Source organism: Polypterus senegalus, chromosome 8, assembly GCF_016835505.1.
Source record: "Polypterus senegalus isolate Bchr_013 chromosome 8, ASM1683550v1, whole genome shotgun sequence".
NCBI lineage: Eukaryota > Metazoa > Chordata > Cladistia > Polypteriformes > Polypteridae > Polypterus > Polypterus senegalus.
The window spans coordinates 8,277,697-8,298,069 of record NC_053161.1 but is presented as its reverse complement, the minus strand read 5'-3'; the positions used below and the strand labels follow the sequence as shown (position 1 = coordinate 8,298,069).

The following is a 20,373-nucleotide window of genomic DNA, read 5'->3' as shown; positions in this document are numbered from 1 at the left end:
GGATGTTTGGGCCATATGTCCGGACTCACAGTTTTAGTTTCAAAACTGTGCTGTAATTTGAACTTCATTTTATGCACACATAAATTTGTTACTTTTTGTTTATTTCTTCAAATCGAAACACAAGTGTATTTCTTATTTTAAATGTGCACACAGTCTCATGAAATTTAATATTGCTACTAACATCATTTCCATCTACAGTCAGCAAAGATGAAATTGGGTGTTGTGGACCATACAAACAGAAGAGAAGTTTTTGTTTGAGGCTTGATACCTCACAGCAGTAGTGTCTATGTAAATGTTTTCGAAGTATGACAAGTCCAGCTGTAGTCTCTGCCCTTTCTTTTTCTGTTTTCATTTTGTCGTGTTACAGCAAACATAAGACATTTGAAACACTGTGGCTTCTCTTCTGTCTTGTGTTTGTTGTACCACGACAGAATGAATAAAGAAAAGTCAGACACTGTGGCTGAACTTAGTATACTAGGAAAACACAACCACTGGAACTGTCATGTAGTACCTCAATTGCTTGTCAAAATGAGACAAGCTTGTGATGTTTTAGAAATTAGAACGTGATTAAAAAATCATGAGGCATTTGTGTAATCTGTTGCCCCCTGAATTACTAAAAATTCTGTAATCCGACATCCTCAAAGTGACCAAATCAAGCAGCTACAGTTGTTTGTTTGTTTTTCGACTAGAAGTCATATGTTTGCCACTGGCCATACTTTTTAGTTCCTTTCTAAGTATTCTCTGCTTTTAGCACCTTTTCTTCTATACCTTTCATGTACCCCACCTTATTCCCTTCCTTCCTTAACCTATTTTTCTTTTTCAGTTAAGCCTCCGATGGTGACTACACAGCTGAAACGCTGTATCTCTAATGTTTTATTTTTGTGGGTATAACCTTAGCTTTTTTCCTTTTTCAGGTACACACAAGGCAGTCTTTTATGAACTCCAGCAATATTGGCGTCTGTAGTTTGTTGAAATCTTTATGTAGTCCTCAAAGTATTATTGTAGTTTATCATGAAGTTATTGCTTGAAATAGTAGATAAAGCTGTGTCATACTAGTAATACATGGGAATTATTCAAATTTATTTTTTCCCAACATATTTAATGTAGGTTCTAAGTCCCAGGGTTGATATCGGTGTGTATGGGAGTAGCAAGAGTAAACGGAAAAAGGCTAAAGAACTTATGGAAAAAGAGAGAGACTTGGATATGGAATGTCTGAGTGAAGAAGAAGGCACTGAGGAGGCACGAAACCCAGCAAGTGTTGTAAGTATATCTAAGCTGTCTTTCACTAAAAGTTTTCTGCTAAAAATGCTAGTAAAGCTTAAGCCAGAACACATAGTATCATTACTGTGTCTTGTGTAAGCCTTGCCTTTTTCAATGCTTCACCTTGTTGAGTAGTGATTTTTAAAGAAATCCCCCATTTTAGTAGCTTGGTGTACTTATGGCAAAGGACATTTAATTGCATATAAATTCATTTGTGAACTGGAAGCATTTAATTTTGGTTGAATGGGTTGATGATTATGAGATATGGAAGGATTTTCTTCCTGACTCTGTTTTCTTTAAAATTGATTAGATTTCTGCTTGACTGATTGTCTGCTTCTTGTTTTATGTTATGGCAGCATCAATGTGGTAGTGCAGTAGGTGGATGAGTACAGTATATCACCAGAAAATGATGTGTTAAAAAGTCCCATTAACATCTGGTTAAAAAAAATGCAAAAATATTATAAAAATTAGTTTGGCTTTATTTGGAAATATGGATACAAAACTTTTTTACAAAACGCTAATAAAGATAAGATAATAAAGGGCAAAATGTAAACTTTAGCGAAACATCACCGTGTCAAGTAATTGTTTTGCAGCTTCTCACCTTTACCCAGCATTGCAACAGATTGATAACCTAGGAACAATACAAATGATAGCAGAAATCCTGATTTTTTTTTTTTTTTACCACAGCACTATATATATATATATATATATATATATTGTGGAGCCGACCCGGACACACAGGCAGACATGTTACTCACCACCACACGTATTTATTTACAATTATTTACAATAAATGGTCACTCAGACCCAGTCCAAATAGTGCACAAACCCCAACACACACAGTCCTGGCCTCACAATGCCTTTCTTCGGGCCGCCTTCACACTCTGTCTCGTGCCTCGTCCGTCTTCCACCCGACTCCAGCCCCTTTTATTCTCTCCCGGATGAGCTCCAGGTAGTTCCCAGCATTCCCTCGTTGGCCACGCCCCAGCGTGGCGGAAGTGCCGGCTGTTCTCCCGGCAGCTCTCTTACAATAACGGGTGCTAGAACAGTAGTGCATAAACATTAGTAGGAACAGTCTGTGTTAAATGGCAAGGGACCTTGTATGTGGCTGTAATATGCGTCACTGTATTGTGTGCCTTTCATTTTCTCTCTCAGTAATACTGGTTTGTATTTCCGTAAAATGCCTGTAATTTTGTCGGACAGTAATACAGTGGAACCGAAGTAATTTCCACCCATAGGATTGTATGTAAATACAATGAATCCTTTCCAGACCATATGAACTGTATGTCAATATATATTTTTTTTTAAGATTTTAAGCACACATATAGTTAATTATACCATTGAATGCACAGCGTAATAGTAAACTAAATGTAAAAACATTGAATAACACTATGAAAACCTTGAACAACAGAGAAAACTAACACTGCAAGAGTTTGCGCTATAGCCTTACGACCCGCTTGCTAAAAACACCTTTTTTAATGAGTTTTAAGCACAGGGAAAATAATGAACATTTGAAAAATCCGTAATCTAATAAACAACCAAGAAAAGTAACATTGCAACAATGTACGCATGCGTTTGTGTGTGTGTGGTGTGCGCGTGCGTGTGTGTGTGTGTGTGTGTGTGTGTCTCTGACTCTGTCCCGGGCCTGCGTGCGTGTGTGTGTGCATGCATGTCTGTCTCTGTGGCGGGCCTGTCTGCGTGCGTGCATGCGTGTCTGTCTCTGTTGCGGGCCTGCGTGCATGTCTGTCCCCCATGCGGGCCTGCCTGTGTGTGTGTGTGTCTATCTCTCTCTCTCTCTCGCGAGCCTGCGTGCATACCTGACTGTCTCTCGCGTGTGCTTGTGCGTGACTGTCTCTTGCGCGGGCCTGCGTGCGTGTCTGTTTCTCGCGTGGGCGCGCGTGTGTGTGCGTGTCTGTCTGTCTGTCTCTTGGGCGGCCCTGCGTGTCTATCTGTCTCTCGTGCGCACGCACCTGTGTGTGTCTCTCTGTCTCTCTCTCTCTCTGCACACACAGGGAATGCACAGGAAGAGATTGAACACGTGCCGTGTGGCCCCACGCATGCGCACTTCACCAGAAGTCACACACACACGAACACCTGGACGCACACAGGGGTTTTATTAAAGAGGATGATATATATATAGTTGTATTCAAAAGTGTCCATACCACAGTCACATTGTATTTTATACAGAATGTGTAAGTAAAAAGGATTAATTGCAATCTCTCTTAGGTACACACTTAAATGTCTGCACATCTCTATACACAATTGGCTGCTTTTTAGTGAATTTAATTGACTAAAACTACCATATACAGAGGTTTAGACATCAGTATTTAGTAACACCTTGCAAATCACACCTTCCAGGTGTTTCTTGTAGCCTGCTTAGAGTCTTTCTAACAGAGCTTTCTAGCTTTGAAATTTCCTTAGATGTTCTTACATGCAGCGCATGCTTGAGATTTCTCCCCATACTCTCAATAATATTTAAGCTTGGGAACCTTGAAGGCTGCGTCAAAATTAGTACTTACTTAGATGTCATTTATATTGTTGTCTTCTGAGATATGAAATCTGTTTTCATCCTTCTTCCTTGACTCTGGGATATTAGCTTCAAGGATTTATAATATATCGAGATCAATCCATTCTGTCTTCCATCCACAAAAAAATTCTATCAGACATTTTCTGGGATCTTTCAGATCATTCCTTGGCTACAGATGTTCCACCTAACCTTCATCTTATTATATTTTTTCTAACAGTTGAAGTTCCAAGGTGGAAATGTCTATTATTGTGTGTATTAATCTGCTTTATAATAATAGGTTATTTTAGATAGATACATACATATATACATACTTTATTAATCCCAAGGGGAAATTCATATAATCCAGCAGCATCATACTGATACAAAAAACAATATTAAATTAAGGAGTAAAAAAATGCATGTAAAAACAGACAATAACTTTAAATAATGTTAGCGTTTACTCCCCCGGGTGGAATTGAAGAGTTGCGTAGTGTAGGGGAGGAACGATCTTCTCAGTCTGTCAGTGGAGCAAGACAGTGAGAAAAGTCTGTCACTGAAGCTACTCCTCTGCATGGAGATGACACTGTTAAGTGGATGGATTCTTTATGATTGACAGGAGTGGAGTTTGCTTAGTGCTCATCACTCCGCTACAGATGTTAAACTGTCCAGCTTTATTCCTACAATAGAGTCTGCCTTCTTAACAAGTTTGTCCAGGTGTGAGACGTCCTTCTTCTTTATGCTGCCTCCCCAGCGCACCACCGCGTAGAAGAGGGCACTCCTCACAACCGTCTGGTAGAACATCTGCAGCATCTTATTGCAGATGTTGAAGGACGCCAACCTTCTAAGGAAGTATAGTCGGCTCTGACCTTTTTTACACAAGCGTCAGTATTGGCAGACCAGTCCAATTTGTCATCCAGCTATACTCCCAGGTATTTATAGGTCTGTACCCTCTTCACACAGTCTCCTCTGATGATCACGGGGTCCATGAGGGGCCTGGGCCTCCTAAAATCCACCACCAGTTCCTTGGTCTTCATAGTGTTCAGGTGTAAGTGGTTTGAGTGACACTATTTAACAAAGTCTTTGATTAGCTTCCTGTACTCCTCCTCCTGCCCACTCCTGATGCAGTCCACAATAGCAGTGTCATCAGCAAACTTTTGCACGTGGCAGGACTACGAATCGTATTGGAAGTCCGATGTATATAGGCTGAATAGAACCAGGGAAAGAACAGTCCCCTGCGGTTCTCCTGTGTTGCTGACCACAATGTCAGACCTGCAGTTCCCAAGGCGCACATACTGAGGTCTGTCTGTAAGAGAGTCCACGACCTATGCCACCAGGTGTGAGTCTACTCCCATCTCAGTCAGCTTGTCCCTAAGGACAAGAGGTTGGATGGTGTTGAAGGCACTAGGGAAGTCCAAAAACATAATTCTCAGAGCGCCACTGCCTCTGTCCAGGTGGGAGAGGGATTGGTGTAGCATATAGATGATGGCATCCTCCGCTCCCACCTTCTCCTAGTATGCGAACTGCAGAGGGACGAGGGCATGGTGGACCTATGGCCTCAGGTGGTGAAGCAGCAGCTGCTTCATGGTCTTCATCACATGTGACGTCAGAGCAACAGGCCGGAAGTCATTCAGCTCATTAGGACGTGATACCTTTGGGACTGGGATGATACAAGATGTTTTCCAAAGCCTCGGGACGCTACCCTGTTCCAGGCTTTGGTTGAAGATGCGCTGTAGAGAACACCCCTGTTCCAACGCACAGGCCTTCAGCAGTCGTGGCGATACACCATCTGGACCCGCTGCTTTGCTGGCACGAAGACTCCTCAGCTTTCTGCTCACCTGTGCTGCTGTAATTGTGGGTGGGGATGTCTCACCTATGCTGGTATCAGCAGAAGGATGGTTGGCGGATGAAGTTCTCCGAGGTGAGAGTGGGTTAGGGTGGTCAAACCTGTTAAAGAAGTTGTTCAGTTGGTTTGCTCTCTCCACTTCTCTCTCGATGGTGGCACCCCGCTTCAAGCTGCAGCCAGTGATGATCTTCATCCCATCCCAAGCTTCCTTCATGCTGTAATTCTGCAATTTCTGCCCCAGCTTTCTTCTGTACTGCTCCTTTGCTGCCTTGAGCTGCACTCGGAGTTCCTTCTGCTCGTGCTTGAGCTCATGCTGATCACCACCATTAAAAGCTCTTTTCTTCTGGTTCAAATCTTGTAATCACTTGTAATCCATGGCTTGTTGTTAGCATAGCAGCGTACTGTTCTTACTGGAACTACAAAGTCCATACAGAAATTGATGTAATCAGTTGTGCAGTCAACAGCCTCTTCAATGTTCTCACTATGTGACCCCAGCAGTATATCCCAGTCTGTAGTTCCAAAGCAGTCTCTCAGAGCCTGCTCTGCCTCAGGGGACCACTTCCTGTATGATCATTTGGTTGTAGGTAACGCCTTTACTTGGTTTGTAGTGACGCTGAAGCAGAACCAGGTTATGATCTGCTTTCCCAAGCGCAGGCAGCGGGGTGGCACTGTATGCGTCTTTAACGTTTGCATACAGTAGGTCAAAAGTTCTATTTCCCCGGGTGTTACAGTCCACATACTGGAAGAAGGCAGGTAATGTTTTATCCAGCATTACATGGTTAAAGTCTCCAGGGGGGATGTAAACAATAAGAACAATCACATGTCCAAACTCTCTTGGCAAGTAATAGGGACGCAGACTTACGGCCAACAGTTCGATGTCTCTCCACCAATTGGAGATTTTAACGTTTATATGTACAGAGTTGCACCACCTTGTATTCACATAGAGAGCGATATATTTGTACATACTGAGTCAGCTACTACTAGTTTATGAGAGTATACACGGCATTATATGTCGTCAAAAGAATTTAGTGAAACATGCAGTTCCCAGGGTTTTGAAACTTTGCATCCACTTTTATACTACTTTATATTACATTACAGCACATTATGGCTTACAAAACTGTGAAATTCCATTTTTAAGTGATACATTTAGCTGCTGAGTTGTGGTTCTTCAAAATGATTCAAAAGAGCAACTGCTGACCTACTGTATCTTCAGCAGTGCTCTTATTATAGCTGTTTTAGGGCACACAAGACTAAATTCATAATCAGTGTGTGAAAGATGATGTCACTGAGGTATATAGTGTTCTGCATGATGAAGAATACATTGGCTGCAAAAATATTGTAAATACTATAATATATAAGATATTATAAATGCTAGTAATCTTTCCTGAAGCATACACTAAATTCAGGCAGTGTATTAATTTAAAATATGACCTTTGAACCTATCCTAAGTTTTTTTTTTTTACTATTCCATTAATCCAGACAGAAACATGCAGTTATTCTTGGATGTTTGCTATAGATTGCTAATAGTACATTGTCACCTTGCAAAATGCATTAGGAACCAAACCCATTTTAAACTAAAGCCAAATCTATGCTCCTTAAATACCTTGATAAACCTTCCTGGTCAGCAAGACTAACATACCTCTAGAAGTTGAAATTTATTATAAGTGTTAAATGTAAAGAAGAGATGCAGATGTCCTAATTACTTTAAACAATGTGAATGATTTTATCCTGATCAATTACAATTTTCTGTTTACTAGAGGCTGGAAATATTTTTTACTTTTCTTAGAAATATTTTCAGAATATGTTGAGGAACTGTAAAAAATAGTTCATGTAACATTTCAGTGAGAACTCCAGTTTCTTTTTGCCCAGCAGTTAAGATTGCAATGCAAGGTATTGTCAACTGACAGAGGCACTGGGCCACACGGGGAGCATACGTTTGTTCCTCAGCTCCAACGTATTATGTGACCCTAAGCAAGTTCCATAACCAGCTTGAGATAATATTCTGTAATCCTTTCCAAGCTAAAAATGATCTGTGGGTTTTCATTACTTCACAGTCAGCATGCATTTTATATTTTGAAAAAAGGGGGATAAAATCAGATGTAGATTTCCCTCTGATGTATGGTTGGTTACAACATTTAGGTACTCCTGTAGATCCTGCAGATAGACTGTGAGACTGCACAAATTTGTCATGTTTCACAATGCCTTGGCATACTCAAAAAAATAAACAGCTTTTTTGAAAATGTGAGGTTAATCAGGGAAGGTGGTAAGTGATACTAAACAAATTTAAAAAATGTTTAAGAGGAGGCATAAGTTGTATAAAATGGAGATTTCCTTCATTGAATAATACTGTTCTCAGAGTTTTTTTTCTTTTTGTTTTGGTAATTTGCTTCATTAGTAATGCTTGTATTACAGAGAGATGTATAATTTTCTTCTCCACTTATTTGCAGGTTGCTGCCTTTAAAATAAAAGAACAGAAAGAGATTGAAGCAATGCACTCTCTAAGAGCAGCTAACCTGGCTAAAATGGCAATGGCTGATCGGATAGAAGAGGTGAAATTTTGTCTGTGCCGGAAAACTGCCAGTGGCTTTATGCTGCAGTGTGAGTTATGCAAGGACTGGTTTCATAGCACCTGTGTGCCACTTCCTAAGACTGCTTCCCAGAAAAAAGGATTAGGCTGGCAGAGTAAAGAAGTGAAGTTCCTCTGCCCGTTATGCCAGCGCTCACGTCGTCCTAGACTTGAAACTATTCTGTCTCTTCTGGTGTCACTTCAGAAGCTTCCTGTTAGACTTCCTGAAGGAGAGGCTTTGCAGTGTCTTACTGAGAGAGCTATGGGCTGGCAGGATCGAGCACGTCAAGCCTTAGCCACTGATGAGTTGTCATCAGCACTAGCAAAGCTGTCGGTACTGAGCCAGCGCATGGTGGAACAAGCAGCTAGAGAGAAGACAGAAAAGATAATTACTGCGGAATTACAAAAAGCTGCAGCTAATCCTGATTTACAGGTAAAAAGCATTGCATTTCATTTATATTTCCCCCCAAATGTACTCTTAAACATTTTGTGCTTAATAATGCCACTAATGCTACTAATGACAATTTTAAATTAAAATTACATTTTTTATCCTGTTTTACTAACATTCAATAGAAAAGGTAAATCTTTCTTTTAATTTAAACCTACTAGAGGGCTTTGCCTTCTGCTCGCTTCGCTTGCCAATCCCCGGGTTTGTTTTTCCGGAAATGCAATTTAATGAGATTGTGTTTTTTCATAGGAATTGTTGCATATGCATTATGGTCACTTTTGTAGTTAGGATATAGCGGGTTGCATAATGGATAGATGGATGGACTTCAGTAAAAATAATATTTGGAATTAACTTTTCTGGTATATTTTTTATGGTCTTCCACTGTTAAATTTTCGTCTGCTGTTATCTCTTTCTTTACCTCAGATTCATCTTTTTCTTCTGGAAGTCCAAATTGCTGAATCATTAAATCTTCTGCTTCTAACATTTCTTTGATGATCGAAAGAGCCGTTTGTTCATTCGACTTTTCGGATAATGTTCTTTTGAACGCTTCCCATAATTGTAAAGCATCAACTTCACCCTTCATAATTAAGTACACGAAGAAGTGTTTTAATTTGTCAGGCATCATTACAGAAGCAGCATCAGGCATCATTTCAAACATATAGTCATCCAATTTAAATAACCTAGCTGCTCGTGCCGTTTCTTAAAAGTACCATACTTAGTTCCATCTGTAATTAGAACATCTTTATATGACGTTGCTCCTTTTGATTCATGTAACAACAATTTGAAAATAAACTGTTCGATATCTTTTGGTGATACAATTTTTAATTGAGCAACACTTTTGCAATTACTTTTTCTTGGATGCCACACTATTTTTTGTTTCTGTCATGTGTAATGTTGAGGAATTCGCAAATATGTATATGCTTTTGCATTTACGTCTGTTTTATTAAGTTCAAAATAAGCCAATAATTTTGTATTTCTATTTTTCGCTTCCTCTAAAGCTTCTGCTTCTTTGCCGTCTTTAAATTGAATCATATTCTGACCTGGTAAATGAAACAGTAATAATTCAACAGAATGACTTTGACTATGCATTGACAATTCAGTTAAATGCCACCCGCTTTTAATTGGACTGATGTACCGAGTATCTAAATATGCTTCAACTTCGTCCTGAGACTGTTTTTTCGATAAACTTCCGCATACTCTATCGTGCCCTTTATGAATGTAATTGTAGATGTACTTAATATTCATAACCGATGCACAATACTCGACATTAATATGACATTCAAATCGTTTGGGCAAATACGGGTTATATGGTACAATCATTGAATTATCGAACATCACAATTTTACCATCTTTCTTTCCGTGATAAGCGTGTTGTTCGTGGCGATTATCTCTTTGCCGATAATCAGGAAAGCCAGTCTTAGTCATATCTGTTGTTTGAACAAACACTTTTGGAAATTTCTTTAAACACTTTTTTCTTTTGAGTCCCAACATACTGAATCTTTTAAATGAGGTCCGTAAGGTATGTGTTTAATGACTTTGTACCATAATTCAGGATAGGTTTCTCTGTTTGGAATTTCAGCACAGACAAAGCGATCTGCATCATCAGCAGTTAATGGTTTATTTTGCAAAGTAACCAATAAATGCATGTGAGGCAAACCCCATTTTTGAAATTAGATTGTGTAATTCTTGTGACTCTCTGCCTCTCTTCAAAAGATCACGTCTCGTTGCAAGTTTTTTTTTTTTTATAATAGATATAATCATGATCCAGTTTCTAAAATATTTTCACTTGGACATACCACTTCAATTTCAAGCCTAGTGGCTAAATGTTTTTCTCTTACTGTCTGATGGTTTTGTCATTTACTTGTAACACAGGTGACCAGAATATTGTACAATGTCAGTACCCCCTTCTTCTTCTACATATTCTACAATTTAATAAGCACATACTTATGATTTGATGTAAAATAATATGGTTTATGGTAGTAACAACTGACCCTAAGAATCCAGTTCTCAGTGATGTCTTGTTGCTTAGCAAAGTAGCAGAAGAGAAACATTATAGAAGAGAGTCTGTAACATGTCATATTAAGCAACAAACTTTTATTTCTGTGCAAATATTTAAGAGCCTATTTGTAGTATGAATAGCTTAACCATTGGGTCTAATAATGGTAACCTAGACTAAAGACGATAATCTTCAGCTTCGGTTTAAATGTTTAAAACTGGCACCTTCTGATCACAAATAGATCTGAGGAATGTATGCATTAGTAAGTATACAAGTGTAAAGCCAAGTTAGTCCTTATCAATAAATCATTATTTATAATATATCCTAATACAGGAATTGTGACTAGCAGCACCAATATTACATATATACAAAAACATGGGCTTTCTGACTGCAAATGATGCATTTTCGTGGAGCTTTATGTTTGAAGAGGCTTATAAAAATATAGCACAAAAATCAAACTTGAATTTTTAAATTTGCAATTAACTTAGGGGCAGTAGGTCTGCTTTATTCACTCTTGGATGGCAGTGAGTGTGTAATACATTTTCAAGGTACTTCTTTAATTATTTTGTGTGGTTATATTCAACTGCAGCTAATTTGAGGGAAACAAAGAGACTATTAATTCTATTAGTGTGTAATTTTTATTTTACTTTGAATGTGGCCTGTATCACTTAATTATGCACACTGCATGTATTACAAAACCAATTTCATGACAATAGGTACAGGACCCTCATAACCTTTGGATAAAATCTGTCACTGGCGGTAAGGTTACTCACACAGCCACTCATACTAACAAATGTATGATTATTTTTGCTATATACAAAATATATAATTTCTTCTATTCAATGTATGATTTTGTATTCATTGTCTTGTGTTTTTTTTTTTTGGTCCTAATTTATCTTGAATATGTCTAGGATAGATGCTCCAGCTGGCTGCACATTGCATAAAACAGAAAACAATTCTGATTTTTCTAAGCTCAATATTGAAATCAAAATAACTGAATAGACTCATTGTGCAGTGTAAAGGATTCTTCTCTCTAATGTTCCCAAGCGAAAATGTATGAGCTTGGTTTGGAAACCTCTTCTTTGTTCTTCCTATATGTTTCCAAACATGATTCTCTGTCTATTCACACATTCAGTTTGTCTGAATATTGGGCATTTGGATCTGCTAGAAAGCATAACTAATATAAAGTAGTAATTTATTTATTTATTTTAATCTTTTTTAGGGACACCTGCACACTTTCCAGCAGTCTGGTTTTAACCGAGTAGCAGGAGGAGTAACCACACCACCTCGTCTCTCAGTTGAATATGATGATGAAGAAACAGATTCAGATGAAGATATTCGGGAGACATATGGATACGATGTTAAGGTACCCACTTACAAACAAAAAAAAAAATTGATTCCTTATTCAGAGGTAGTAAAGGTATTTATTCTATTTTAATATATATTATATATATATTGGGGTGATGATATGTGAATTCAATTAAAAAGCAGCAATAGTATTCGGTGGACATTGGGGATATATAAAAATATTAATACCTTTACACTAAACAGCATATTTCATATTTTGAATATAGCTCAATGTGCTCTATGGAAAACAATAATAACAATAGCAAAAATATAGCAAGAAAAAAAATGAACAATATAGAATAAACAGGATAACTGAAACATTAAAGAAAAACTTTGCCTATTTTTCCTGCAGATGACAATGGTATATTTTATTTTATTAGTAATTATGGTTATGGTCAAGTGGCAGTGGAACAGATGAAAATAAAAATTTCTGGAAGGCAAAACTTAAAGAGAAAAAAAAAATACAGAAGATGGTCCACAGTCTTCAGTACTCCAAGAATACATTGTTTCATCAATCAAGGAAAAATGGCCACCTGGCTTCAGTCTGGGCAGTCTATATTTACTTTACCTAAGTCAGAAGTTTTAAAGTTTAGTCCTGGGGGCTATCATGTGGCTGCAGGTTTTTATCTTTAATTTTTTTTGTCTTTTAATTTTATGCTTCCATTAATGAAGCATGTTGTTTTTTCCCAGTTTCTATGTTTTCATGTGTAAATTCAGAAAATACAATCTGGTTATACTAAATAATTACAGAATTAAACAAAAATGTTTGTATGTTAGGCAGGCACAAATTTATCCCTTTTAGTCCATTCTTTAATTTTCAGGTTATTTAAGTGCTTGTTTGCTAATAAGTACACAAGTGGATAAATCTGAAATAACTGCTCTCTTGTAAAATGGTGTCATTTGCACCTCTCCTTCTTCATTAACTGTCTTATTTTGATGCAGTTAACTTAGCAAACACAACCTAAAAAGTGTTAAGCATTTAAACCTATGGAAAAAAATCTTAAATGTATTATAAATTCCAGTCTCATGCCACTGCACTTTTCTAAATGCACAATACGAAATGGAAAAAAATTTATCCAATGAACCAATTAATAGATTTACTCAGTTAAAGCTAAAAAGAAATACTCCATGGAAGTGATGTTGGTGGGGATGAAGAACTTGCACCTGCAGGGAGGCTCTAGGAGTTTACTAGAAAACCCCCTGATCTGAGTAAGTCTTATCCTGGAGGCTCATTCCAATGCAGAAAACAGTGTTAATATGCGAGTTTTAAATTATATGAAAAAGGCAAGTTTATGGTGTTAGGTTGGTGGGCCTGAGGGGTATTATACTAATGTGGCTCCCAAATATTAATTGGGAAACCCCTACAAATAGTGAAGTATAGTAAAGGGAATATCCATCAGTGTATAATAGAATAAAATAGTATGTCTTTAACCACAATTTTGCATCATTGTAGCAAAGTGTATACAGTAATGTAATTTTTATTTTTTTTATTATGCATCTTGTAATCATGCAAATGATAATGAATACATGGATAATAGTTTTCAACTATGCTTGCTTACCTTTTCGATTTTTTTGGAGTTGCCCAGTGTTTGTTGTTTTCTTGAGACTAGCAGAGTAAACATAAAAATACTATCATATTTTCCAGCTAAGAAGCTAAAGAGATCCTCACTTTTTACTTTAGGATTCCACAAATGTGAAGTCGTTTGGCGGTCTTGAATCAAATTTATTTTGTGATGAGGAAATACCAATAAAATCAGAGGAAGTGGTTACTCATATGTGGCCCGTTACACCATCCTTCTGTGCAGAGCATGCATACTCCTCAGCTTCAAAATCCTGCGCTCAAAGTAAGCTCTACATTTCACCATTTATGTATCTTAATTTTAAAATTATCTTTCATGACACTATTTATTTAATTTAAAAATGCCTACATTTGTTTGATGTTCTGAATATTTGTATATGGAGTCAATCTAATTTTTTCTGCACAATATTATATTAAACCGTGCCACTGTTTTTCAGGTACAGGTACTCCTAGAAAGCAACCTCGGAAGACTCCTTTGGTACCTCGAAGTTTGGAGCCACCTGTGCTTGAACTCTCTCCATCTGCCAAGATCCAACTAGAAGATCTGATGATGGTTGGGGATCTTTTGGAAGTGTCACTGGATGAAACGCAGCACATCTGGAGGATACTGCAGGCAACACATCCTCCATCTGAAGAGCGTTTCTTACAAGTCATGGAGGTATATAATACCTAAATTGGATAATATATCAATTAAATAAGAAAGTGGATACATTTAAAGAAGAAAAAATATCTGCTACCCATACTGTTACAAAAAGAGACACAGTGTACCAAATACCAAAAAAATATATCTATGTACACATATATATGCATATACACACACACTGTATACTATATACGTGTTACGTCCCATTTTCGGGACACAATGCCTAATTTCACACATTGATAGTAACATATAAATATACATACACATTTTTTTTATTTTAATAAGGCTGTGAATTCCCAAAAAGAAAAATATGTCAGAAGGTTTGGAGTTAAAATTTTCATCATATTAGATTTCTGCTACATTTTTGTTTGTTTGTATAATGCTTCCCTGCTTTGTGTCGTTATCATTCTTCATCTTTCTTTATTTATAAGTTAACCCCACAGTGATGTAACATCTGGTTTTAATGCAATCTGTGGTGAGAAGGGAATTCTCAACATTTTTTACTCTAGAGGTGCCTGCTTTGTACTGCACATAGGATCTTCTTCACAGTGTTTCTTGATTCAGCATTGCTTCAAAGGTCAAATACTTTATTGCAGGAACTCTCTTTATAGTTTTCAGATGTTGCATTTGCAAACAAATCCTTAACAAAGATCTTTAAAAGGCATCCTTATTAATTTTTCTAGAGCAGATTAATTTAGCTAAATGTGCAATCATTTTTATTTATTTAATTTAAAAATCTGTCTATAGTATTTTTAGTTTCATTCATTGCATTTCTGTGTTTTGGTATGCTGTTGTATAGGTGTGAACTGATATGAAAAATATTTATAATAAGGGGGTAAAGCTTTACCTTCTTAACTAGCATGAAGAGCATATTTTTCTTTTTTTCCTTTTGGAAAATGATTAAGGGACAATTGGCTAACCTTGGTGAAAGTAAAAAATGGCCAATGATATTGTTAGTTTGTACTTAAACTTACACAATATTATCACACTTCAGATGTATTAATTTTGTGACTTTATGATACCTAAGAGTACATTTACTGTTTAACTTCTTAATTTGCTCAATATTCAGTATTTAACCTGTAGTTATTCTCCACAAAGCAGACCCTGGTATCCTTTATAGAATTTAGCATTTATGAATATGTGATTTTATATTGTGACCAGTGTCATTTAAGGACTGTATCAATGGGAAGTTATTAACAAACATAGTAAAGAGACTAAGTGTTTTTTGTTAGCTGAATTTTTTATTGCCGTGATTGGAACGTGTTTTAGAAATGCAAAACACACATTCTCATCTTATTCAAAAACTTCAGTCAAACTGAAAGCTTCCAGATGGGAATTCTGTTATTGAAAGACTGCTTATTTTAAAAACCTATATGTAAAGAGTAATTTTAAATTAAAGAAAAATGCAAATCAAAAGTCAGTCAAATTCTTCAGCACCTAGAAAAATAATTACTGTTCAGGACCATTTTATAAGTCTTTTCACTTTCCTCCTCAAACCCAACCTATTTTGACTGTAGACATCCTAGTGTTAAGTGTGACTTTAAATAGTTGATGATTGGTGATTTTTCTTTAATGTTACAAGTAGTATTTTTTGATGTCTAAAGTCCACTAAACCCTATAAAAGAAGTCACTGTTTACATTCCTTCATGTTGAACAGTTTCTAGGCAGTATTGTGAATTCAGGGTGCATTAAGTCTCAGTTCAAATGACTTTCAGCATGCCTTCTCTCATCACAGTGCAACAGCTACATCAAAAAGTTACATTTTAAAGAAAACTGCCCCAACCTCCTCCTCCTCCTTGATACAACAAAGTCTGGTCCATTACCGAACCACTGACTTAACTGCAAACAAATTGTGTTTCTTAGTCCATTTTATTCTGTGCTTGACTATTGAGCCATTTTGTAATTTCAGAATTTGGCCTTTTTATTATTATTGTTAATAGTATTTTTTACTGACTTTATGTGTGGTTAGCAAGTGGTATTGTAGGCCAGTATTGCGTTGCTTTAGCCGTCTGTCACCAATAGGGAGCTGGATTCAAGTATTGTCCTTGTTACTGCTTGTGTAAAGCTTTCATGTTCTCTCAATGTCTAAGTGAATTTTAGTCCAACACCTCAATGTGCAAGATTCTCAGACTGATGATAGTAAACTGGCTGTGTAACTGAATGTAAGTAAGCATTCAAAGATGATTCCTGTCACTTGATGTTGCTGGAATAGGATCTGGCTTCATGTGTCCATAGACCAGTGGACTCAGAAAATGTAAGGTGGATGTTTAACCAACTGTCTACCTTCATTGAATATTAACATTGTTTTGTCATATCTATGATCATTTGTACATTGACATGTTTATCTGTTTTTACAGTATGGTTGTGCTTTTAGCTATGTTCCTGTTCCTGCTTAAATTTTGCTGGTATCAGCTGAGACATTTGAAAACAACCATGAGGTCTGCTTTTGTTAGCAGGGCGGCCATCTAAGTGGGTACTTCTGGTTAACTTTACGTGTTTTGCATGGTTACCAATATCTGTGCTCATTGCAATGGGTATCCTTTTTTTTTTTTTTTTTAAGAAATGTTTAAATGCCATTAGAAAATGATACCAATATATAATGTTTAGTCACAAAGTTCCTACATTTTTAAAGTCTTAGCAGTTCACTGCAAAATTGCAGCTTTTTGTATAATTTTCTCTTATTTTTCTGATCATTGAAATACTTTCATAAGCTATACTACTGCCAGAATAGCCAGTATGTGTGAATGTGTTGTGAAAAATCATCAAAACAAGCTATTTATCTTAATAATTTTCTTTTTACTGCTTTTTTAGTATTCTTCACCTTTATGGTTCTTACTTTGTATTGGTCTTTTTTCATTTTCCAGGAAGAAGGGATAATGGAAAAAACAGTTAAAGTAAAAGTGAAGGATTCCTCAGAGAAAAAGCGTAAAAGGAAGTTAGAGAAGGCAGAACAGTTGCTTTTGGCAGGAGATGGGCGGCCCAAATCTAAAGAGCAGAAGAAAACTGAGGGTAAACCCAAGAAGAAGAAGCTGAAGCTCAATCCTGAGAAGTCCAAAGAACTCAAGCAACTGGCTAAGAGACTAGCTAAAGAAGAGAAAGAAAAAAAGAAAAAAGAGAGAGCAGCAGCAAAGGCAGAGGCAGCTAAAGAAGTTACAGAGAAAAAAAGGGAGAAGAAAGTACTAGACATCCCTTCTAAGTATGACTGGTCTGGAGCTGAAGACTCTGATGATGAGAACGCCGTATGTGCTGCCAAGAACTGCCAAAGACCTTGCAAAGACAAGGTCAGAGAAAATTTTAGCCTTTCTGAAAAGGCAGCATTCTCTAATGTTACTTTTAAGTTATTATGATGGTACTTTCAAAGACAATCACAGGCGGTTTATTGTATGTTGACTGTTATGTTTTGTACCAATTTAGATTTTTGTAAGGGATAAGTCCACAATTACAAGTCTTCTCCAGCAATGACCATACACTTTAGATTAACAAAGACTATTTTGTTGAATAATTCTTCAAGTTTTCATTGGAGGGCTACTTTCAAGCCCTCCACCCAAAATTATTGCAGTCCAGTCAGTCAGTCAGTCATTATCCAACCCGCTCTATATCCTAACACAGGGTCACGGGGGTTAGGGTTAGCATTTAATTATGCATCTCTACCTTTTTGTTTTGTTTTTGCCCCCAACTTAAAGAAACATTTTCAGGTGTATTTACCAATTAATATAATCTATATCTGCATTTTACCTGTGAATTTGTTCACACCACTCAGAACTTTGTGAAATGCAGTATACAAAATAAGCCATATTGTATGATGTCATTTGACAAAAAAAGGTGTAGCTGTTCTTCAAATGATCTGTCAGGTAATTGATTCAGCTCGTTGCTTTAGTGATGCATGGCAGTTTAATTTCATCTTGTGCACGCTTTTTTCCAAAACACAAATGGCACCAAAGAACAAAACATTGTTGTATAGATGTAGAGAAGTATTTTTAAACTACAGCTATTAGAATTGAAAGGAGAAGACTTACCATGGCAAGAGAGGCTTTATGAATAGTTGTTTAGAGCCAAAATTGTGAAAGTTTGCTGTATGTCATTATTCAGTTATGATGATGTTGCACATATATGGCAGCTTTATTATTTATTTGTCTCTTTCTGCTTTATCAAAGGTGGACTGGGTACAATGTGATGGTGGATGTGACGAGTGGTTCCACCAAGTCTGTGTGGGAGTTTCCTGTGAAATGGCTGAAAATGAGGACTATATCTGCACAGCCTGCTCTAGGAAAGCAGCAGTTGGTGTGACTATGACAGAAGGCAGCATGGGACTTTCTCTGCCACAAATTGTACCTACCTCCTCACACGAATTGCATGAAAGCAGCTAGCAGGGCTTTCTCTTTTATGTACCCTGCATTTTCTTCTATTGAAGAGGAGGCTGTCTAACTTTTTTTACAGACTGGAGGGATGAAGCATTGTGGATTACATCTTCTGTATAGATCTGCTATGAAATTGTTTTCACTCTGGCCTTTTTTCTGTTTTTGGGAATGAGCCTCTGTTGAATGGTTTATAGAAGTGCTGCACATGCTTCCTATCCGCACAGCTGGTGTATTCTATACCATCTGTCTTGCAGAGTGGTCATTTTTAGGATATCTTCTTTAGTAATAAAGTCAGATCTAAAAAAAAAATGCACGCCTTGTCTTGGATTTCTGTTTTAATAGAAATTTTTTTATTAAGTATTTAGAAAATCAAATCAGGACTCTTTATTTGGAATAATTATTCTGTATTAAGCTCTTCTGTTCCTTGCTGTAAACCTAATAATTGTCAAGTGAGTGCTGTATTTTTAATGATATTTGCGTTTATAGACGATATATATATATATATATATATATATATATATATATATATATATATATATATATATATATATACAGTAATGACAATTATACTGTATAATTTTCTGTATTGAAATTACAAATAGTTTGGCTATCTGAATTTGAGATTTTGTGGTTTCATAGTTTTCAAAGTAAGTTACAACTGAACATTACACCAATTTATTTTCTGAATTGAGTCTTTCAGATCTTGGCTTGCCAATTAATATAATATGCAAGCCATTTTGTTGCACAAAGAGCCACAAGGAAATAAGTGGAGTTATGTTGGCGCAGGAGAATATGTGCATACAAATTTATGTAAGTATTGAGATAGTGAAGTAAAAATGTATTTTGCTCTGTAATAAGATGCTGTAATTTGGATCTGGGCTCAAAAGAAGAGCTTGAGAAAGTAATGCATAATGTAGCCTTTTGTATTTTAAGTCAAATCAAGTTTATTGTCATGTTTACATAGTACAGTGCAATTCGTATTTGCAAGTCTCCTCAGACCGTTGATTGTACTCAGCAGACAAAAAACATATATCATTATATATGATAGGAATGTGCAGGTATTTTATATTTTTCGGGGTATGCACATATATACTTTAACATTTTAAAAACCGTAGTTTTTTTTTTATTTTCTATGTCACAATTAATATGGAACAAATTAATTCTGAGCAATGAAATGAAAACTTGCTTCCTTTTGCCACCTCACCCCTTGGCTGCATTGGAAACAGGTTTTCATTAAATTAGCAATGGAATCTTGAAGCATCTCCTTATATTGAAACAGTGAAGATGTTGCTGACTGCTATAGAAGTGTTTAGTTAATTCTTTAATTTAGCAGAGTGACCCATTTGTGGAGGTGACCATGCAACTGCTCTTCATGGATAAAATACTATGCTTTGGGTCTTCTACCATTTTTTTCTTTGCACCGCTCATCCATGTTAACAGCTTTTTTTATATAGTTCTTTACCTTCTCTCCCCATGACATCTTTAACCAGACTCCTACGTCCTCATTTAGTTTGCTTTATTTTTCTAAAATAACCTTTCTTCCTTTGTTGGATGAAGTTCATGACAGTTCTGTTGTCAAAGTGATAACACATAGAACAGATCATTATCAACCTAAGTCCCACCATGTGTTTGTTCAAAACAACATGCAGCAACCAAGCACAAATACTGGGAGAGGTGCCCACAGCTGCAATTTGTTCTTTATAAGTATGATGGAAGGCAGCCTTTTAAAACAATGAAGACTAACAAAGCATTTGGCACTCATGTTTTTGAACAAACACCTTGAAATCACGTGCAAGGCAGTTTTGTACTAATCAGATTTTTTTTATT

At 36.7% G+C, this 20,373-nt stretch overlaps 1 protein-coding gene across 2 annotated transcripts in view; it reads left to right on the top strand.

The window, feature by feature from the left end:
* kdm5a (lysine (K)-specific demethylase 5A) overlaps positions 1-18,974 on the top strand; it is a 159,114-nt gene extending 140,140 nt beyond the window's left edge. The window contains exons 22-28 of one of the 2 annotated variants that reach the window (XM_039760665.1): positions 1,108-1,260; positions 8,057-8,608; positions 11,842-11,985; positions 13,648-13,810; positions 13,983-14,203; positions 17,053-17,469; positions 18,343-18,974. In XM_039760665.1, coding sequence (XP_039616599.1) covers positions 1,108-1,260; positions 8,057-8,608; positions 11,842-11,985; positions 13,648-13,810; positions 13,983-14,203; positions 17,053-17,469; positions 18,343-18,555 — 1,863 coding nt within the window. In that variant the 3' untranslated portion in view covers positions 18,556-18,974. The remainder of the gene's footprint in view (positions 1-1,107; positions 1,261-8,056; positions 8,609-11,841; positions 11,986-13,647; positions 13,811-13,982; positions 14,204-17,052; positions 17,470-18,342) is intronic. The other variant, XM_039760666.1, reaches the window with a different exon arrangement.
* The last annotated feature ends 1,399 nt before the right edge of the window (positions 18,975-20,373 follow it).